We start from the raw sequence: 21,076 nt of genomic DNA, 5'->3' as shown, positions 1-21,076 counted from the left end.
ACCTACATCTTTGACCAAGCTTTTCCTGTCCAAATATCTCTATGTGGCTCGGCGTCACATTTTGTCTAATAACACTCCGATGAAGCACCTTGGGATGTTCTACTAAGTTAAAGGTGCTACATAAATGCAAGTTGTTGTTTTTAAAAAGAAACGCAACAGGTTTCCCCAATAGCCCAATGGGTGAATGCAGTGGACAGTGCAGTACTAAGCCACAAAGACCAAGTGGGATCCAATTCGGTCCCCGGTCTGTGCTAAGCTAGCTGATCTCAGCCATGGCAACAATGTTGCAGTACAATTCACGTCAGTGTCCCTCAACTGGGGGTGGGAGGAGAATGTAGGGGTTCAAATTCTTATCTGGTGACATCAACTCAAAAGTGCACACATATGGATGTTGGAAAAGGATAGTTTCAGCCTTGGTCATGAGGTTGCTCACGTCCATTCATTCACCCACCTCCTGCCACCACCAGTTTAACAACTTGTTGACACTCATTGTCCAGGCTCACAAAAGTGGAGGAACTGGAGGGTGCTAGTGCCCGAGTTACCTTAGCCTAAGTTAGAACCTTCAGGAGAAGAGTGTCAAATTATAATAAGTCACCGAATCTTTGAAATAAAACCACCCTTGACAGTAAGATGACTTTGATTCCAAGTGGTGGGGTTGCTAGAATTGGCCTCAGTGCCCCTGGGTTCGGGAGGTGAAACAAAAACCAAGACCACGGTCCCGGACACTCCTGTTGATTGCCATGACCCCTGCTGTAAGTGTGCATGTATTGGACAGAATTGAGTTTGGCTCTGTTCCCACCCCATGGTCAAAAGGCCCATCAATGCTCACTCTCCACTTGCCTGGATGAGTGCAGCTCCAACAAGCTCAACTCAAGAAGCTCGACACCATCCAGGACAAAGCAGCCCGCTTGATTGGCACCCCATCCACCACCTTAAACATTCACTCCCTCCACTACTGGTGTACCGTTGGCTGCAGTGTGTACCATCTACAAGATGCAATGCATCAACTCACCAAGGCTCCTTCGGCAGCACCTCCCAAACCTGCGACCTCTTCCACCTAGAAGGACAAGGGCAGCAGGAGCATGGGAACACCACCACCTCCAAGTTCCACATCATCTTGACTTAGAAGTATATCGCCGATCCTTCATCGTCACTGGGTTAAAATCCTGGAACTCCCTACCTACCTTCACCACACGGGCTGCAGCGGTTCAAAAAGGCGGCTCACCACCACCTTCTCAAGGGCAACTCGGGATGGGCAATAAATGCTGGCCTTGCCAGCGACGCTCACATCCCATAAACTAATAAAAAGTCAATGCCACACAGGCAAGGTACCAGATGACAACCAAGAACTAGTTCCCACGAAACCATACCCCAACAAAGAGTCAATGCCCTTAGGTGAGTGCCAAAATTTCAGAGAAAATGGGCAAGAGAAAAAATCCCAGGTGCCTTATTGTACAGATACAATACACCCTTAGAAATGCATGACCAGCCTCTAATGGATAGAGAGGACCATGTGACATTGTTAAGTAGCAAGCCTGTTGCAAGCACAGAACATGAATTTCTCAATGGTATGGACAGACCCATATACATGGCACTATTATCTGAAAATTATGAAAATACATACATAAGCATCTGGGTTTAAGGTCTTGAACACAGCACCTGGTTAGCACTTTGTGGTTTCTGCAACTATTTATCAGATGCCACAAGAACTTGATCATTTTATAAGGCCCAGAACTTTGGGTCTCCATGGGTGAGTACGCACGGGGTACGCACCCGTAAGCCCAATGGAAGTGCCGGTTTCCTGCATGCGCGGGAAACTGGCACTTCCGTTCCCCTAAAAGCAGGGGTTAAGAGGTCGAACGCGTGCGCGGGAGGCTGCGCGTGCGCATCGAACTTGCGTTTATTTTACAGGTTTTCCCGGGGGGGTAAGTCTGCAGGAGTTGGACATATAAAAAGCAGGCGTAAGGCCTGCTTTTTACAAGGTAAGTGGTGAATTAATTAAAATTAAAACATTTTTCCACAGGTTTATTATTTTTAAATACTTTAAATAAAGGTAAGTTTATTTTTAGCCCCGTTAGAAAATAAAATTATTTTTTTCAAAAATTTAAATTGTTTAAAAGTTATTTCATGTAATTTATAGTTTATTTTAAAAATGTGTTTTTTTTTTATTTATTTGAAGATTTAGTGATGTTTTGGGGCCCATAGTATTTCTAAGTTTTGACAGCTCTTCCTGTCAAACTTATGAATGGGCATTTCCCTGCTCCGATTGGCTCCCCATGGCCCACGTGATCCCAGGGGACGCAGAGAACTAACTGCGCCCCTGGGATACGCAAGCATTGCGCGCCGGCAGTTGGAGCAGGCCCAGGATCGGAATTCCACGGGGGCCCACAGCTCAACAGCCGGCGCGCAAGCTAAGTGCAGGTCAGGGGCTTACACCCGCGGGAAGCCCCCGACCCGAATTTCTGGGCATCTTAAAGCATTATATGGACAATGCACCACATGAACTTATGCATGATCAGTTCTTAGCTCCAAGATATGGTTAAAATGTTTTGCCACCTCTGAATTTTGAGTAGAGGAATATGGGAGTGTAAAAGTCATGTTGAAAACAAGCCAGGATTTTCCTCTCGGCACATGCACGCACTTACCACATTTTCATTATTACACATCTATTACAGTACAGCCCTCAATTTCATCCAAAACGCTAACCTATTTCTCGCTTTCAGATGCTGACTGACCTGCACACTATCAGTAGTCTGTTTTTATTCTGGCACATCCTCCAATACCCACCTTTGGCCCAAAATTTAAAAAGGGATAGTTACTGGTCCATTACACGGCTGGTTTCTAAAACTATACCTGCACCAGAAAGCATGACAGTCATCACACCGCATTTACAAGGTTGTCAGAACAAGCAAGGCTCATCAAATAGTACCTATTACTGTAAATTCATCTAGAAGGGCACATTCTCAGGCTACGAGACTTTCCAGAACTCCCATAATGAGGTATAGTAACAGAATTTCTAAACCAATCAATAGGTATAACTGCAAGATTAAATTTATACATAGTTACCATTGAGGTCTGGACTTAGGAACTGAACCCATGAAGGGTAACTCCACTAAAAGATTTGTAAAACTTCTCGGGGCCGGGGAAGGATTTACATGCAGGTCAGATATTGCAAACAAATGCAGACCTCTTCTCCAAAAACCTGTTCTCCTATAGGGCAGGGAGAAGGGACTGGCAGTGTGTCAGGGCTGCAGAATGTAGGAATTTGTGGACAGTAAGACTGTCCTAGATAGCCAAATCTGTGGGAAATATCTTTGCCTTGAGTCACTCCAGCTCAGAGTCACTGAGCTGGAGCACAGGTTAGAGACACTCCAACAAATATGGGAGGAGAAGGAATATCTGGATAGTTTACTCCAGAAGAGTTAATGAGTGGCTGAAAGACTGGTGTGGGAGGGAGGGGCTCCCTTTCATGGGACACTGGCACCAGTACGGAGAAACGAAAGAGCTGTACTGCTGGGATGGCCTGTACCTGAACCAGGTGAGGATCAAGGTTCTAGCAGAAAGGATAAATAGGGCTTTAAAAAAAGAGGACTTAAAACCAATAAAGGGGAGGGGGGTTGGGTAGAAATAATAACCTAAAGATAAGAAAAAGGGATGAGAGCAAAAGGTCAGCGTACAAAAAGGAATAAAGATAAATACGCCGGCTGCTGAAAAGGTTATAGGGAAAATAATGAAATACCTAGAAGGACATATTAAATTACCTGTTATGGCAAAGTACAGAGCATCAGCAACAAAAAGTGGGAGAAAAACACCTTCAGGGCATAAGGGCAGGGTGGGGACAGTTACCCAAATAAGAGTTTTGTACATGAATGCATGTAGCATAAGGAATAAAACAAGTTAGTTCGAAACAGAAATTCAATTTAAAAGGGTATGACGTAGTAGCCATTTCAGAGACCTGGCTACGAGCTGCATATAACTGGGAGCTAAATATTCCAGACTACAAGATCTTTAGAAAGGACAGGGAAGTTGGGAATGAATAAAAGACACAGTTACTACAGTAGAAAGAAGGGTTATCAGCAAGTGCGAGCAAGCAGTGGAAACACTATGGATAGAATTAAGGAACAGCAAAGGATGCAAGACTCTGGCAGGAGTTGTCTACAGACCTCCTGATAGTACTGTTAACAGTTCAGCCACTTTCTACTGTCATAAATCGCAACTTCTACAAGAAGTAACTCAGGAAGTACTACTGGACGGCCAGCTGAGGGCGCCATCCGAGGAGTATAAATACTCGGGCGTGGGCCCAACTTGGCCAGAGACAATCTGGAAACAGGAAGCTAGTGACTACTAACTAGACCTCCATGTTTTGTTACAAGTTGATTAAAGCCTTGCTTTATGTTCAACCAAGTGCATAGTGCATCTTTATTACGTCAAGTACTACAAACAGTACATAGCTCTAAACCTACAAGAGGCAAAGGAACAGAGTGCTCATGGATGGGTGGGGGAAGAAGAGGAGGATATAGGGATATATCAAGAGGTTGTGGAGTATCCAATGGAAAAGAAAGTCAGGCAGGGTGTAAAGCGGGCTGCCGATTCTCTATTGCCTGTTTTGCGCTACTGTCCATATCCAATTTCACCCCCAATGCCTTTGACCTTCCCAATGTTGAATTGCAATAAGTTTTGACTCATCCAAGACTCGCAGCAGAAAAACAATTGACAGGATGAAGGAGGTAGTGGAGAGGCAGAGCTGGCATTCAGGTGGAACCTGACCCAGTATCTGATATGATGCAAAGAAATAGTTGAATGCCAAAATAGATCATCAAGGGAGTTTTCTGCAGATCTAGATTTAGAGTCATTAAGATAATGTTTTAAAAAAATATATCCAAATTAGTTGAGCTGATATGCAAGTTATTTCATTTTAACATATCTCTACAGACTACTCTACATTTAGTGGGTGCTAAAAGGTGCACAGGTTTGCAACAAACTTGGTAGATTTTACAGTAATGTAACATGTCACCTCTTTACCACTTTGCGCACCTTTGTACTGTCACCGTCTGCCGCAAGGTGGCTTGATGGATAACACATTGGTGTTTTGTTCTCTTCTGGGATGTAGTTATATTCAAAGTAGTTGCATATGAGGTGGCATAACAGGATGCAGCTGCAGACAACTGTAACAAGGCCAGATGTCTCAAGTTTGGCCACACTCTTGACTGGGAGCAGATGTACTGGGGTTCCAGTAAATAAGATATCCCATTTTTCTTGAGGATTGCCACTCTTCGACCAGGTGCTCCAGCCACCTACATCACTTGCTGGATCTCCAATGTAGATCTTGTGTGGTCCATTAATAGTTCAAGAGTGATTTTTACTATGTAAATTTTGACAGTTGTTACATAGCTATACATAAGGCAAAGGCCCAACCAGCAAGACCATCACTGTATAGGCAAGACTGCTGTTATCCCAAACATAGCTGAAAGCCAGTGACCATAGTCAAATTATCTCAACTGCTCCAGCCATGCATTGTTCCACAGCCAGACCTGCTAGTGTATTCTCCTCTTTGCCAAACTGTACAGTGACTTCACACGATACAGTTATGTATTCTCTTTTTAAGGGCAATAAAAAGAACCTATGAAAATCAAATGGAAGACACAGCCTAATTTACCTAAATTATCCTTCAGTTCTCCCTTAGAAATCAACATTGGAAGCAATGCAGCACGTTAGCAGAGAAGTTCCATCTTTCAGTGAAACAGTTTTTCCCAGCTTAGTGGCACATTAATATGGATATGTTAATGGAAGCTTTACTGCTAGGTCACAGTGTGATAATATACAAGCTGAAATACATTCCAGACAGCTCCTGCACATGGATTCTGGCTGACTGTTCCAACAATTTTGTTCCTTATAATACTGTTCCAGTTTCAGAATGCATATTTATTTTGCATTGCTCAAGCGCTAGACTGAATGAGGATTTAAAAATAAACAATCCCAATACAGCAAATTGAAGGTTTAAAAACATATCCTGTTAGGTTTTTGGCCTCCCCAGAACTTGGTATTACTAACAAATAGTAAGGGTGGTGCATGAGATAAATGATAGGATGAGCACTGATGGGTCTTTTCTTAATGAGTTACACCCAGAGAACTAGCCCCAAAAGCTCCAACACGAACTTCCAATTACTGTACAATGGAGAGGCCACCATGCCTCATCAGTTAAGTACCACTGTGGTTATCTCCAGCAGTTCAAACATCTCCCAAACGGTGGAAAATTAAAGATTTATTCCAGCAAGATTACCACAATTCTAAGAAGTGTGAAGGTACAAGGAAACAGAGTCGTGCCATCATGTTTGCCTTTTATCCAGGATTCACCGTGCAGTTGAATGATCTAGAACTAAACAGGACAAGAATGTTGTTCTCATTGAACAATATCTTACAACCAACAGCTTATAATGTTACAATTAACACAAGAGTAGGGAGAGGGGACAGGTTAAAAAACAATTATATGGCTTGTTAACTACAGAGAAAATGTAAACCTTGTATTATTAGACAATGCACCCATTTTAACAGAATACTGCATAAATTACCGCAGTAGTAAATCGGAGGGTCTAACATGGTTACAACAGCAATCCCAAATCACCTGAGGGCTTGATAGCTCAGGCAAATTATATCCCAAGGGGTTGCCCTTGCATGGTTATCTGGGGTAAATAATGAAGAATTAAACACCTTGTTACACTAGATCTATTTATAGATTAGAATCCCCAACTGGCCCAACACACAACTCAACTACATATACTGCTTGTTCAATGATACTGTGGAAATTTGAAAAAAACTGCAACAAGTGTTAAACATTAATGCTAATTAGCTGTTTCCATTTCTTTATGCTGATTTAATACTCTTATGATCCTCATGATCTGAGGAAATATTTTATACCTGAATATCAACTGTCTTATTTTCTCAATGGATGCTGCCCGACATACTGAGTATCTCCAGCGTTTGTTTTTTTTAAACTTTTGCTCTCTCTCTAATGAGAAATCTTAATATTGGAATTCTCCAAGTTTCTCTCTACACTATCTTTTACTCTTGGTCAATATGTATCCCTCAATCAACATCACTAAAACAGATTATTTGGTTATTATCGCAGCGCTGTTTGTGGGACCTTGCTGCGTACAAATTGGCTGCCATGTTTCCCTACATTACACTTCAAAAAGTACTTCATTGGCTGTAAAGCGCCTTGGGACGTCCTGAGGTTGTGAAAGGCACTATATAAATGCAAGTTTTGTTTACTAAAAACAGCCATCTATTTATCTGGTTCTAGGATATTCTCTTTATTTTTCACTGCTTTGCATGTTTTACCTTTCTACATGTGTAATTCTCTGCGAGTTATCCTGTTCCCTTTCTGTTCTCTCATGTTCCTGCAATCTCATTACTGTTGCTATAACTTTGAAGTGTTCAGTCAGCTCACCAACACACAGGAGAATGCAGACTGATAATATTTCTATGACGACTCTCTCAAATCACCACCAGAACTATTCTAATTGCTTATACAGGGCAACTGATAGTGAAACTAGTCTTTGTAATCAAATCATAATCATAATCAACTTTATTGTCATTGTTAGTGCACAAGTGCAGTACAACGAAATGTAGGCTTGCGGCTCCCGAGAGTGTACATTTAGATTAAGACATTTAAACATTCAACATTCATTTGGCTTGTAATACATTAACATAAACATAACCATAATAAAGTGCATTGGCAGGTGTGCAGGCTTTAGAGTTTATTTGTGGAGTTCAGTAGGATGACAGCCCTGGGAAAGAAGCTGTTCCTAAATCTGGTCGTACGGGTGCGAATGCATCTGTAGCGTCTCCCAGATGGCAGGAGGGCGAACAGACTGTGGCTGGGGTGGGTAGGGTCTTTGATGATGGTCCGTGACCTCCGTAAACAGCATTTCTGGTATATGTGCTCTATAGCCGGGTGCCGGTAATGCGTTGGGCAGTTTTGACTACCCGCTGCAGGGCTTTCCGGTCATAGTAGCTACAGCTGCCATACCATACTGTGATACAGTTCGTCAGGATGCTCTCTATTGTGCAGTGGTAAAAGTTAGAGAGGATCAGGGGTGACAGGTTACATCCCTTCAGCCTCCTTAGGAAATATAGGCGCTGCTGGGCCTTCTTCACCAGAGAGAAGGTATTGAGGGACCAGGAGAGGTCTTCCGTGATGTGGACTCCGAGGAACTTAAAGCTGTCCACCCTTTCCACCACAGCCCCATGGATGTGGATGGGGGTGTGACTTCCGCCTTTAGACTTCCTGAAGTCCACAATGATTTCTTTGGTTTTCTTGATGTTAACAGCCAGGTTGTTATCGGCGCACCACTTCACGAGATGCTGGACCTCCTCCCTGTAGGCTGACTCATCGTTGTTGGTGATCTGGCCTACTACCGTGGTATCATCCGCAAACTTGATGATGGTGTTGGAACCATGAACAGCCACACAGTCGTGGGTGAAGAGGGAGTAGAGGAGGGGGCTCAGCACACATCCTTATGGGGCCCCCGTGTTCAGGGTCGGGGGGGGGGGGGTGGAGAGGAGGTGTGGTTACCTAATTTGACAGACTGGGGTCTGTTTGTTAGGAAGTCAAGGGTCCAGTTACAGAGGAAAGTGTTCAGGCCAAGAGTGTGGAGTTTGGTGGCCGGCTTGTTGGGGACAATAGTGTTGAATGCTGAGCTATAGTCTATGAACAGCATTCTGATGTAGGTCTCTTTACCATCTAAGTGATTCAGTGCAGAGTGTAGAGCAGTTGTGATTGCATCCTCCGTTGATCTGTTTGCACGATAGGCAAACTGGTGTTGGTCAAGAGAGGCAGGAACACTGGCTTTGATGTGAGCCAGGACCAGTCTCTCGAAACACTTCATTATGATGGGTGTGAGTGCGACAGGTCGATAGTCGTTCAGGCACGTCACAGCCGTTTGCTTTGGCACAGGAATAATGGTAGCGGTCTTGAAGCATGTAGGGACTACTGCCTGGGCCAATGACAGATTGAAGATGGCGGTGAAAACATCAGCCAGCTGATCAGCACATTCCTTGAGTACCCGTCCAGGGATGCTATCAGGTCCAGCAGCCTTTCGTGTGTTCACTCCGCGTAGAACACCCCTTACGTCGGAGGTCGACAGAGTGAGCACCTGGTCTTCCGGTGGTGGCAAGGCTTTGGTAGCCGGCTCCCTGTTGTCCCTGTCAAAGCGAGCGTAGAAGTTGTTAAGCTCCTCCGGAAGGGAGGCATCGCTAACCTGGGGGCTGGTGTTTTTGCTCTTGTAGTCAGTGATGGACTGGATGCCTTGCCACATGCGCCGGGGGTCCGAGTTGTTGTGGAAATGATCCTCTATCCGCAGTGTCTGTTTCCTTTTGGCAGTCCTGATACCCTTTTTTAGGTTGGTCCTAGCTGCACTGTAAGCCGCCGCGTCGCCAGATTTAAATGCTGCGTCGCGTGCTTTTAACAGCGAGCGGACCTCTCCGTTCATCCAGGGTTTCTGGTTGGGGTATGTCCTGATATTTTTATGGGTCGTGACGACCTCGACGCAACTGTTAATGTAGAATAGCACTGTGGATGCGTATTCCTCGATGTCATTATGGGCAAACATGCCCCAATTAGTGCATTCAAAGCAATCCTGAAGCTCAGAGACTGCCCCCTCTGGCCATACTTTCACTGATCTCACTGATGTTCTCACTCTTTTGATGAGCGGTTTGTATGCCGGGGCTAGAAACAGGGAGAGGTGGTCAGACTTCCCAAGGTGGGAGCAGGGAATGGCCTTATAAGCATCTACAATGCTCGTGTAGACTTGATCCAGTGTGTTCTCCCCTCTTGTGGGGCAGGAAACATTCTGGTGGAATTTCGGTAGTACAGATTTTAGGTTTATGTGATTGAAGTCTCCCGCGACGATAAAAGCTCCATCTGGGTGCGCAGTTTGTTGTTCGCTGATGGCCCTGTAGAGGTCCTTCAGTGCTAGTTTGGCATTAGCGTGTGGTGGGACGTAGTGATGATAACAGCCGTGAATTCCCGAGGCAGGTAGAAGGGTCTGCACCTTACCATGAGGAATTCCAAATCAGCCGAACAGGATCTATCGATTATGTCAGTGTTACTGCACCAGGCATTGTTAGTGTAAATGCACAAACCGCCTCCCTTGCTCTTACTGGAGTCTGCAGTTCTGTCGGCGTGGAAGACCGTGCGTCCTTCTAGCTGGATGGTGGTGTCAGGGATGCCGTTGTTCAACCAGGTCTCTGTGAAGATCATGGCGCAGCATTCCTTTGTTCTTTTCTGTGAGGAGAGATCAAGTTTGATCTCATCCATTTTATTTTCTAGTGACCTGACGTTGGCCAGGAAAATACTTGGGAGGGAGGGTTTGTGTGGGGCCCTCTTCAGCCTATTTTGGATTCCGGCCCTCTTACCCCGCTTCTGCTTGTGTTCCCTGCGCGGTCTGCGCCGACTTCCGACTGGGGAAGGACGCCACGCTGGTCCTGGGGGTCAGGCGATGTCGGGAGGCAGATCGACGGCGCCGAGTGTGAGCCGCACGCAGTCGGCCCCGATATCGAGGAGCGTCTGCCGGCTGTACAGTTGGTCTGCCCTCAATTCCCATATCAGCAGAGTCCAGAAGAGACTCAAAGAGGGTAAAAACGCTCAGTCTCGGGAGAGACAAAGCCGCTGCGTCCATGCGCGCCGCCATTTATTTTTAAATTTATTTTTTTCCATTCCATCATTCCCCCAAATTAGCTTGGCAGCCATTCTAGCGAGTAGTCCACTGGTCTGCCCCATGGATAGTGTCAAACCTGGGCTTCCGGGGGATTTGGGTAGCAGTGGCTAATATGCTGCCATTCTTTCACCTCTGGAACATGTGCTGAATTCTAGCCCAGACTATTTGATAAACACTCTGATTTTGGGCAATCTCAATCATATTCCTACAGATTTGCCAAATAAAACTGCTCACAAAATTGTCACTCTTTCAGAATAGAAATGGCTGGTGTATCAGTGGAAGTGCCAAATGGGTACTGTATGGGGGTGATTTTCTACTTTAGGACTGAAGAGTTATGAAAACTATTTTTAGTTGTAAACAAAGACACAATGTGATGCATTGCTCCATGTCAACACGATTGATGTCATCAACACATGGTTCTCCTCCCTTCTCAAACAGGTTGTCAAATACTCAAAAAGCGAGTTGCCCCTTACACACACTGATTGAAAGAGCAGAGTGGGCTTTACTCTGCATTTGGTCAATACTCTATAGTAAAGCCCACTTTTAAGACGGGTTCCATAGCAAAATGGTCATGCCTATAAGCAGACTGAACATTCAGTGAACCAGAACTTGAACCTTTACATGTACCTTCATTCACTAGGATAGCATGTCACAGGACTAACAATTCCTGGAGACCAACTGAAGTACCCACCATGCTCTCCTGTCTTTGCCAAATTCTTCTCTTTCTGTACCTAACTTGCCCCGTTCCAGCAATATCTGGACCAATAATTCATCAAAAAAAGGTTAAGCAGTTGACACTTAGATGATCCACCATGAGCAGAGTGGTGAAGAATCTCATTAGTTGTCTTGTGCAGCATTAGTGAAACTTTTCCTGATGGGGTCCCTGCTTTTTCACCCCAGTCAACACCATCATAAGTGAATACATGAGGTACAAGGATGGGAAGCAAGAAGCTGTAATTGTATTCAGTGGATCAGATTACATAAAGCACAAGGGCAACCTTCAACCATTTAACAATCTTTTAAATCTGAAGATTAGATATTACCTTCAATTATCTTCCAAATATTTCCTGTTTATGTGATACAGCCTTGTACTTTTGCACAATTAGTATTTTGCAAAGTTCCTTCTGATCCCTCATGTTTCAAGTTAATTTCTCTAGTCTCAAGAGGTTCCAAACACCAGGAGTGATTGACACAAATCTGTAACAACGTTGGTCTGAACTAGACAGAAGATAATTGACAAAAAACAGTCAGCTAAAAAAGAAAATACACACCTATCAGCTTTGGAAAAGAAAATAGACAGGTTAATTGTTTCATGATGACCTTCTTCAGCCCTGATGAAGAGTACAAGGAGGCTCAACGAGAAACACTGATCTGTCTCGTCTCATTTCAGGTGCGGATTTCTGTTTTTATTTCAGATTTCTAGCCTGCTCAGTTTGTCTTTTTATTTCTGCAAAAAAGTGTAATTTATCTCAAGCATTAGATATTTGCTTTGAAGCCTGGCTGTGATCAAGAACTCTATTTGTAAAATTGCAGAGAATAACCTGCATCCAACTATGTCATAGCACAATAAAACTTACAACTCTTTCAATCTTACAAGTGCCTTTGGGTAGCTGACTTGAACCTACCACCAAACTGGTAAAAGCTTACGTTTTCTGACGCCGTTCAATGCAAACGGCAGCTTTTTGGGCACAGTGGAAGTGCAGCAGTTACTTCTTTTCAAATGGATTCATGCCAAGTGCTCTTTAACATAGGATCTGGTGTATTCCTTTCTAAAAGCGATGCAGTGTATACTGCATCACAAGGCAGGACATCTATAATTACAAGGTTTTGCTCATGGCCAATTCCAGGTTTATAACAACAGAGATTATATTTTCCATATACCCTTGGGGTTTTGCTTAAATACACAAAAAGTATTCAAGTTATGTTCTTGCAGTTCGATACGTCAGTCAACTGAAATATTTTCTTGTACAATTTATTATCTAACATAGACTATGGTGTACAATTTATCTTTTTACAGCGATTACTTATTAACTATAAGTACTAAGTTAATGCAGCGTTAAGAGTCAGATAAGTACTGAAGACGGTTTAGATTCCAATACAAGAAGCACAGCCTGACCCACAAACAGTGTACATGAGTAATCCCTAAGTAAATGAACACTAGCAGAACCCTAACTGTTTTGTCATACAGTTAGCAAATTATTCACAAGGCACTCCCTCAAACTTTGCGCTTTACTCTGGTTCAATTGATTTTATCTAGATACAGAAATACTGCTGGAGTGCTTTATACTGGTCAAATGCCAGGCACTTGGGAACGATCCTGATCAGACATATCCACCAGAGAACCACATTTGAAACTTTGCCTCATAAAAGAATCTTCAATTATCTGCATTCATTTTCTGCTTGCCATCACTTCCCACATACCTCATTCCCCAAAGCTGTGTGCAATTTAATGAAAGGAGGGACATGCTGCTTCGGCCCGAGCTTATATCAACAGAAGCTGAAGTTCACATTTTTGCTTATAATTCACTCGAGGAATTTCAGGCTGTGTCTTCATGCTATAAATTGAAAAAACCCTAACAATAAACATGTGAAATAATGTGGAACTGTTTCTGTATACTTTATTAGCTTTACATCTTAGTTAAAAACGCAATACAATGCTGACTTGTAGTTTCATATTTCTATGTCAGCATGTATTCATGAATTAAAAATAGCTTGTCTGGTTCCCCTAATCATTTAATTAGTAAAGTTGCTACCCAACATGGAAATGAGTTGCACACAAACCAGGTGAGGCCCAGTTTCAATTTCTGGTCTTTGTTGAGTTTGTTGATGCCAGTGGCAGTGCTAGGTACAATTGTTGCCCTCAAGCACTCCTGGGATGGCGAGGAGGGGATGGAATTAGTCAGGGTTCTCATTCCAGATCGCTGCCCTATCTCACCTGCCATAAGTGCACACGTGTAGACAATTTACACTCATATAGGGCCTTGTAAAATGTCAGAAGACACTTCACAGAGAGGCTGATCTGACCCAAAGAAGGAGTTGGGAGAAGCATTGGGTGTGGGCAAAGAGATTGGTTTCAGGAGGTTTCTGAAGGTGGGAGGAAATTCAGCTGTGATGCTGCTGTACTCCCCCAACCCCGTGACATAACTGTAGTGTATGTACCTTTAAGAGGAACTATGTTTTTTTGAGGCCCCTGTGTACTGTAGTACCGGTAGTGACCACTCGGGTATATAAGCCTGTATAGCGTCTTGTATAGTTAGTTCACCTCCAGACTTTGTTCAGTAAACATTTGTTAAATCAACTCCTGCATTCCATGTCTCCATTAACACACGGATTCAACAATAACAACATACCGTTACTCACTGCCTTCGGAACCTGTGGAACCAGACCCCAGCTGGAGGCATCACATTCAGGAGAGAAGGAAAGAAAACAAAGCTGGGGGGAAAAAACCCAACAATTCCTTGCCCTATTTTGCTCTCCCACGTTAAAAAATGGAACAGGCAACTCAGTAGCACACAGCAGAATGCGACTCTCCAAACCCAGTCTCAGGCACATGGCCTTGTCTGCCCAGCAGCGTCAAGACTTATTGTAACACCTCTACTGCTACTCTGGCTGGGATCGGTTAACTCACCACAAACCTGCTCTGTGCAGATGATTTCCACAGTAGATAAATAGTAATAATAATGAAATAATTAATAAAAATAGCAAGTGTCAGCCGCGGCTCAGCGGTAACACTCTCGTCTCCGAGTCGCCATCTTTCGGATGAGAAGTTAAACCGAGACCCCATCTGCTCTCAGGTGGACATAAAAGATCCTGGCACTATTTTGAAGAGGAGCAGGAGAGTTCTCTCCAATGTTCTGACCAATATTTATCCCTCAACCAACATCACTGAAACATCTGGTCATTATCTCATTGCTGTTTGTGGGACCTTGTTGTGCACAATTTGGCTACCTCATTTCCTACATTACAACAGTGGTACACTTCAAAAGTACTTCATTGGCTGTAAAGCACTTTGGGGCCTCGTAAGATCGTGAAAGGTGCTATAAAATACAAGTTCTTCTTAATAACAACTTGTATTTATATAGCGCCTTTAACGTAGTTAAATGTCCCAAGGTGCTTCACTGGAGCGTTGTAAAACAAAATTTGACACCGAGCCACATAAGATATTAGGGCAGATGACCAAAAGCTTGGTCAAAGAGGTAGGTTTTAAGGAGCGTCTTAAAGGAGGAAAGAGAGGGAGAGAGGCAGAGAGGTTTAGGGAGGGAATTCCAGAGCTTAGGACCTTGGCAGCTGAAGGCACGGCCACCAATGGTGGAGCGATTGAAATCGGGGGTGCTCAAGAGGCCAGAATTAGAGGAGCACAGATATCTCGGCGGGTTGTGGGGATGGAGAAGATTACAGAGATAGGGAGGGGCAAGGCCATGGAGGGATTTGAAAACAAGGATGAGAATTTTAAAATCGAGACATTGCTTAACCAGGAGCCAATGTAGGTCAGCGAGCACAGGCTTATGGGTGAACGGGACCTCAAGTTTATGGAGGGTAGAATGTGGGAGGCCGGTCAGGAGTGCGTTGGAATAGTCAAGTCTAGAGGTAACACAGGCATGGATGAGGGTTTCAGCAGCAGATGAGCTGAGGCAAGGGCGGAGACGGGCGATGTTACGGAGGTGGAAATAGGCGGTCTTGGTGATGGTGCGGATGTGTGGTTGGAAGCTCATCTCAAAGTCAAATATGACACCAAGATTGCAAACAGTTTGGTTCAGCCTCAGTTGCCAGGGAGCGGGATGGAGTTGGTGGCTAGGAAACAGAGTTTGTGGCAGGGGCAGAAGACAATGGCTTCGGTCTTCCCAATATTTATTTGGAAGAAATTTCTGCTCGTCCAGTACTGGAGTCTGACAAATTAGATACAGTGGAGGGGTCGAGAGAGATGGTGGTGAGGTAGATCTGGGTATCGTCACTCATTTATCACTCCTATCCTCTCAGACCTGCAATTCTCATTCTCAAATTCCAGCATGGCCTCACTCCACCCTACCCCTGCAACCTCCTCCAGACTTACTCTTCCTCCTGCACCCTTAGGTCATCCAAGTCTGGTCTCCTGTGCATCCTACTCTCCCCTCTGTCTTACTATTGGTGGCAAAGCTTTTAGCTGCCTTCGGCCCTGCTCCCTCGAACTCCTTTCCAAGACCCCTCCATCTCTCGCTCCTCCAAAAACCTTCTCAAAACAATCTTTCCTCCGAACCTTCAACAGCCCCATCTAAACTCCCCCTCCTGGCTCGCTGTTTTGTTCCTCTTGCTACGACTCTGAAGTGGTGTGGGACATTTTGGATGTTACATAAATATAATTTGTTGTCGGATAGCAAATTTACCAGTTAAGTTGGGCAAAATATTTTAATTTGTGAATAAATGTTGACATTTAATAAATGAATAAATTAAACAAAGTCTGTACTGTGAAGGTCTGTGGTTTTAAGCAAGGTTGTTGAGCATTCTATAAATTAGTGAGGCCGTTCCACTGTCCTACTGGTCAGATGTGCCTAAACCTACATTAACCCTGGCCATGGAGAAGTCTGTAGATAGACCGTCACATAGCCTTTCAGCTGAAACATTAAATCTAGCAGAAGTTTGGCAGGAGAGAACACAAAGATACCTGGAATGGGAATCCTCCATTCTCCCCATGACCAATTACTTTAACAATGCTTCTTACTAGTATAAAATAAAACCAGAAAATGCTGAAATACTCGGCGGGGTCGGACAGCATATGTGGAGAGAGAAACAGATTAATGTTCCAGGTCAATGGCCTTTCATCAGAACTGGAAAAACTTAGAGACGCAACAGGTTTTAAGCAGAACAGGGGCAGGGAAAGGTGTGGGGCAGGGGAGGGAAGAACAAAAGGGAAGGTTAGCAGTTTAGTTGAAAGATTATTAAACAAATCATGGAGACGTTGCACTGGTCTATTACTTCCAGTGATCTAGCACTAAAGTAAAGAAATAGAAAGTACTTGCATTTACACAGCACCTTTCACAACCTCAGGACATCCCAAAGCGCTTTACAGCCAATGAAGTACTTTTGAAGTGTAGTCACTGTTGTAATGGAAGAAATGGGGGTACTGTGGCATTGTGTTTATGTTACTGAACTAGTAATCCAGATGCCTGGACTAATGATCCAGAGACATGAGTTCAAATCCCACCACAGCAGCTCACCGCCACCTTCTTGAGGGCAATTACGGATGGGCAATAAATGCTGGCCTTGCCGGCGACGTTCACAACCCATGAATGAATTTTAAAAAACACAGCAGCCAATTTGTAAGGTTCCATGAACAGCAATGTGATAATGACCAGATAATCTGTTTTTAAGTGTTGTTTATTGAGGGATACATTTTTTATTAGCCAGGACACCAGTTTAACAGCCTCGGATTAAAGTCTCATCTGAAAGATAGCATCTCCGACAGTGCAGCACTCCCTCAGAACTAAAATGGAGTGTCAGTCTGGAATATGTGCTCAAGTCTCTAGAGTGGGACTTGAACCCACAACCTTCTGGCTCAGGCAAGTGTGCTACCAGCTGAGTTCAATTCCCTTCCTAAAAATAGTTCTAAATACCAATAGACAAACACAAGTATGTTATAAAGGCAGAAAAAAAAGAGTTATTTAAAACAATAACAGGTTACACAAAACATCACTGACAGTTGCCTGTACAAACAATAACTTTTGAAGTTTATCGTCAGTAACAAAACACTGCTCCACGTCACATTACCCAGCATTAAGCAGTATTGTCTACTAAATTCACACAGGGGATTAGCACCAACGTAGAAGTTCCTGGAAGCAAATCAAAACAAATCCAAGATGTTGACTGGGTATTCGAATGGCATACCCTTTTGGAAAGTATACTTTGCATGATTTAAAAAGAGAGACACTCAAAATAGTAATCTAGTCACCGTCCAAATAAAAAGGTTCAATTCAAAAACAAAACTAGTTCAAGAATTCATTCTGTACAAGCCTCTCTTGCAGGCTTTCTACGACCTTTTTCTATAAATATAAGAGCAGTAAATTTCTTTTCTTTAGCATGGGGCAGATATTGCGGGGAGGTGGGAAGGGGGAGGAAAGGGAAGAAGAAGAGTGGCTTCCCAACTGAAGTCAAGATAAGTCTTCCCTCTACTGGCTAGGTTAGTAAAGGCCATGCGTCACCAAACCATATAGACCAGAGGTCCCAGGTTCGATTCCAGATCTGTGCTGAGTTCACTGATATTAGCCAAGGCAAAAGGGTAATTAGATTCAGTGCCCCAGAGCTATAGAGGGACAATCAGCCAGGGTTGCTACTCCTGATCATTAGCCAGTGGCCTGTACTGGAAAATGCATACGTATGGAAGTCAGGCGAAGATGGAGTTGAACTGTGATGCTCCCCATGCCATGGTAAAATAGCCTGCTAGCACTCGACATACGCAGGCATAAGGACTAAATATTTTTTTAATGATTTATCATGGCATATTTTTAATAATATAAATTAAGTGGAAAAATAAAATAACATCCTGTTCTGCCTTTACAATATACTTGTGTTTAAACAAGTGCCAATGACATGATTCAGTCTGGGAGGAAACATGGCGAGTGAAATTCTCATCAACAAAGATACAGTAATCAAGAGTGCTTCAATGAGCAAGAGTTATTTGCTCTGCAAGTACATTCAAACTCACTCACAGTCAGACAACTCCTCCAAAACAGCTCCCAAATGTCATCATCAATAGCCAAATTTAAATGAAAAGCAGAAAGCTGAACCACATTTTAACGCAAATTCACTGATTTTCAGGGGTACAAACTTTGCAACTCTTTACAATGAAAATGCTTATCTAGCTGGTGCTCTGTAGTGTACGTCGCAAGAGAGCAACATCTTAGTGCCTCTCTCCCACTTTTACATTTGCAATGGGCAGTCAGTCGGTGGCTTCACTGGGATAAGCAAGCTGGCCTCGCTCACAGCACAGAGTGTAGCTGACAGCGAGACCAGGTCACAATCACTGAAGCTGCTTTCAGTGTTATTTTAATTTAGATTCTAGGAGCCCATCATCTGTGAACCGGCTCCCGACGTGTATGCTGTTAAATCTGTTTTCCATAGCCTGGAAGGAGACTCCAAGGTAAAACTGGGTCTAATGGCCTGCTGGTGGGCAGATTTAACAGCATAAACACCAGGAGTCAGCTCATGGATAACAGGCTGCCAAAATCCAAATTTCATTAGAGCAGTGAGAAAGAATAGATTCCATATCTCTCAGAAACATCTCAAAGCACTTAGCACACAATGAACTACTTTGAAGTGCAGTGACTATTATGTAAGCAATCCCAAAATCCCAGTTTGACCTCATAATATGGATTGACAATACATGCAAAGGCCTACAAATACTCTACTGAAGTACAATGTACCGTTTTGCAGCAAAACTCTTCCCTCCAAGCCACATAACAAAGGCACACAGCAAAATGTGGCTGCCAGAATGAATACAATCAAACATTTGTGGTAGTGATACAATTAATAGTTCTACAAAAGAAAATAAGTCAACTGGGATTGTGCCTTGACACAATAATAAATCACAAAATGTTGAAACAGAATCCCAATTCCTTCACTGCATCATAGCCTTGTCACACACTCCTAACCATCCTCCGTGGTTCAGAATTTAAGCATACACTTTTCAATTAATTTAAAGTAACCATCAGATCTTGGGGTTCAAGATCCAAGAGTATCATCCAAGATCCTTTTCATAGAATGATACAACACAGGAGGCAGCCATTCAGCCCATCATGCCTGCGCTGGTTTTTTGAAATGGCTACCATTTAGTCCCACTCCCCTGCTCTTTCCCCATAACCCTGAAAATATTTCCTTTAAATATATATCCAATTCCCTTTTGAAAGTTACTATTCTGTCTGCTTCCCTTTTGAAGTAATGCATTCCAGATCATAAAAACTCGCTGAGAAAAAAAATAGGATTATCGCCTTGCAATTCACCAAGCCGTATCCATTATCAGAGGGGCAGCCATAAATGGAGAGCTTGGGCATATCAGACATCAGAGAAATTTCTTTAATTTAGACCTTGTGAAAGTAGAGAATATAACCCATGCAAAGAAGTTTGGTGAGGGGTGGGTGAGAAGACAGAAACATAAGCCACAAGAGGTTGTGCCAATACCCATTATCACTCTACATTAAAGAGTCAATTGAGAGCAGCCAGTTGCAGTAACATTAGATATTATAATCGCAGTAAGTCATCTATTACCACACAATGTTCGACTTTATGTTGCAAAACACCTCTGCACAGGTAATGCCCATGGAATGAAACAGAAAACAACACTTGGCAAGTGCTTGAAGTTTCAGTCTACCCATAGGTAAATGGGCAGAGCTGTTACTGGACTCTTCCCCCGCCCCCCCCCCTATGCAACTTCTCAGCCCATCCCTATCCATAGTCGTTGCATTTATTGTGGACTGTCTCTGTTTGGAACATAATCATTCCTCCATCTCACACATTCATGGGTTTCTCCTTATTTTATTCTTTTAATTCTCTCATTCATTCCCTTCTTCTCCAGCACACTCCCCAGGTCTCCCTGTTTGAGAGGGTGGGGGGAAAGTCTCCTATCCACTGACCCCTTCCCCTTCTCCCCCTTACCTCAGTTTCAGGTTTGCCATGAAATCGGACATGTTGACCGTATCCAGCAGGACAAAGTCTGCTTTCCCGAACTCCAGGCTCTCCTGCTCCGCCATAGCTCCCCTTGTCTCTCGGCAGCGCAGCCGGACCGGCAGGAACAGAAAGAGAGGGAAGGAGACTTTCTTAATCCCGGATCCTCCTCCTGCTGCTGCTGCTCCTGAGACTTTTCCCACAGGTTTCCTGCAAATCCAGTTGCAATTTTTTTTGTTTAAATTGGAATGATTGGCAGAGTTTCAGTCCCGGTTATTTGATTTTTTTTTCCTTCTTTTTTTGCTCTCTCTCCTCCTCTCACAGCTTCTTTCCTTTCTACCAACTCCTCCGGAGCCGCACCTCACCTGGGCGAGAGTGTCAACGCATAACGTGCGCGCGGCCCTGGCAGCTGGGCGGGCGCTCACAACTGTGCGCGCGACTCTGAAACTGGGCGCGCGCTTCTGAAGCTGGCGGGCGCACGGCCCTAACAGTTGGGCGGGCGCGCGCTTCTGAAGCTGGCGGGCGCACGGCCCTAACAGTTGGGCGGGCGCGCGCTCACAGCTGGGCGGGCGGACCTGGCAGTTGGAGCAGACGGGGAGGTGGGTGGGGCTTGTTTGCCCTGTAGCCCCGCCCCCCTGGCCCCTTTGCTCAGGTATGGTAGCTGCTGGGTTTCAGGAGCCTGCAAGGCAAGTGAGGGGGGTGGATTACAGTTTGATTAAGTTACTTGG

The 21,076-nt window shown here is 44.0% G+C and overlaps 1 protein-coding gene across 2 annotated transcripts in view; it reads right to left on the bottom strand.

Moving 5' to 3' along the window:
* Nucleotides 1-20,851, bottom strand: part of LOC147101461 (unconventional myosin-Id-like) — a 561,768-nt gene extending 540,917 nt beyond the window's left edge. The window contains exon 1 of one of the 2 annotated variants that reach the window (XM_085966597.1): nt 20,340-20,851. In XM_085966597.1, coding sequence (XP_085822723.1) covers nt 20,340-20,434 — 95 coding nt within the window. In that variant the 5' untranslated portion in view covers nt 20,435-20,851. The remainder of the gene's footprint in view (nt 1-20,339) is intronic. The other variant, XM_085966598.1, reaches the window with a different exon arrangement.
* Between the last annotated feature and the right edge of the window lie 225 nt (nt 20,852-21,076).

Source organism: Somniosus microcephalus, chromosome 24, assembly GCF_052327205.1.
Source record: "Somniosus microcephalus isolate GS21.2 chromosome 24, FLI_Smic_1.0, whole genome shotgun sequence".
Classification (NCBI taxonomy): domain Eukaryota; kingdom Metazoa; phylum Chordata; class Chondrichthyes; order Squaliformes; family Somniosidae; genus Somniosus; species Somniosus microcephalus.
Note: the sequence above shows the minus strand (reverse complement) of the source record. Positions and strands in the feature narration are given on the sequence as shown.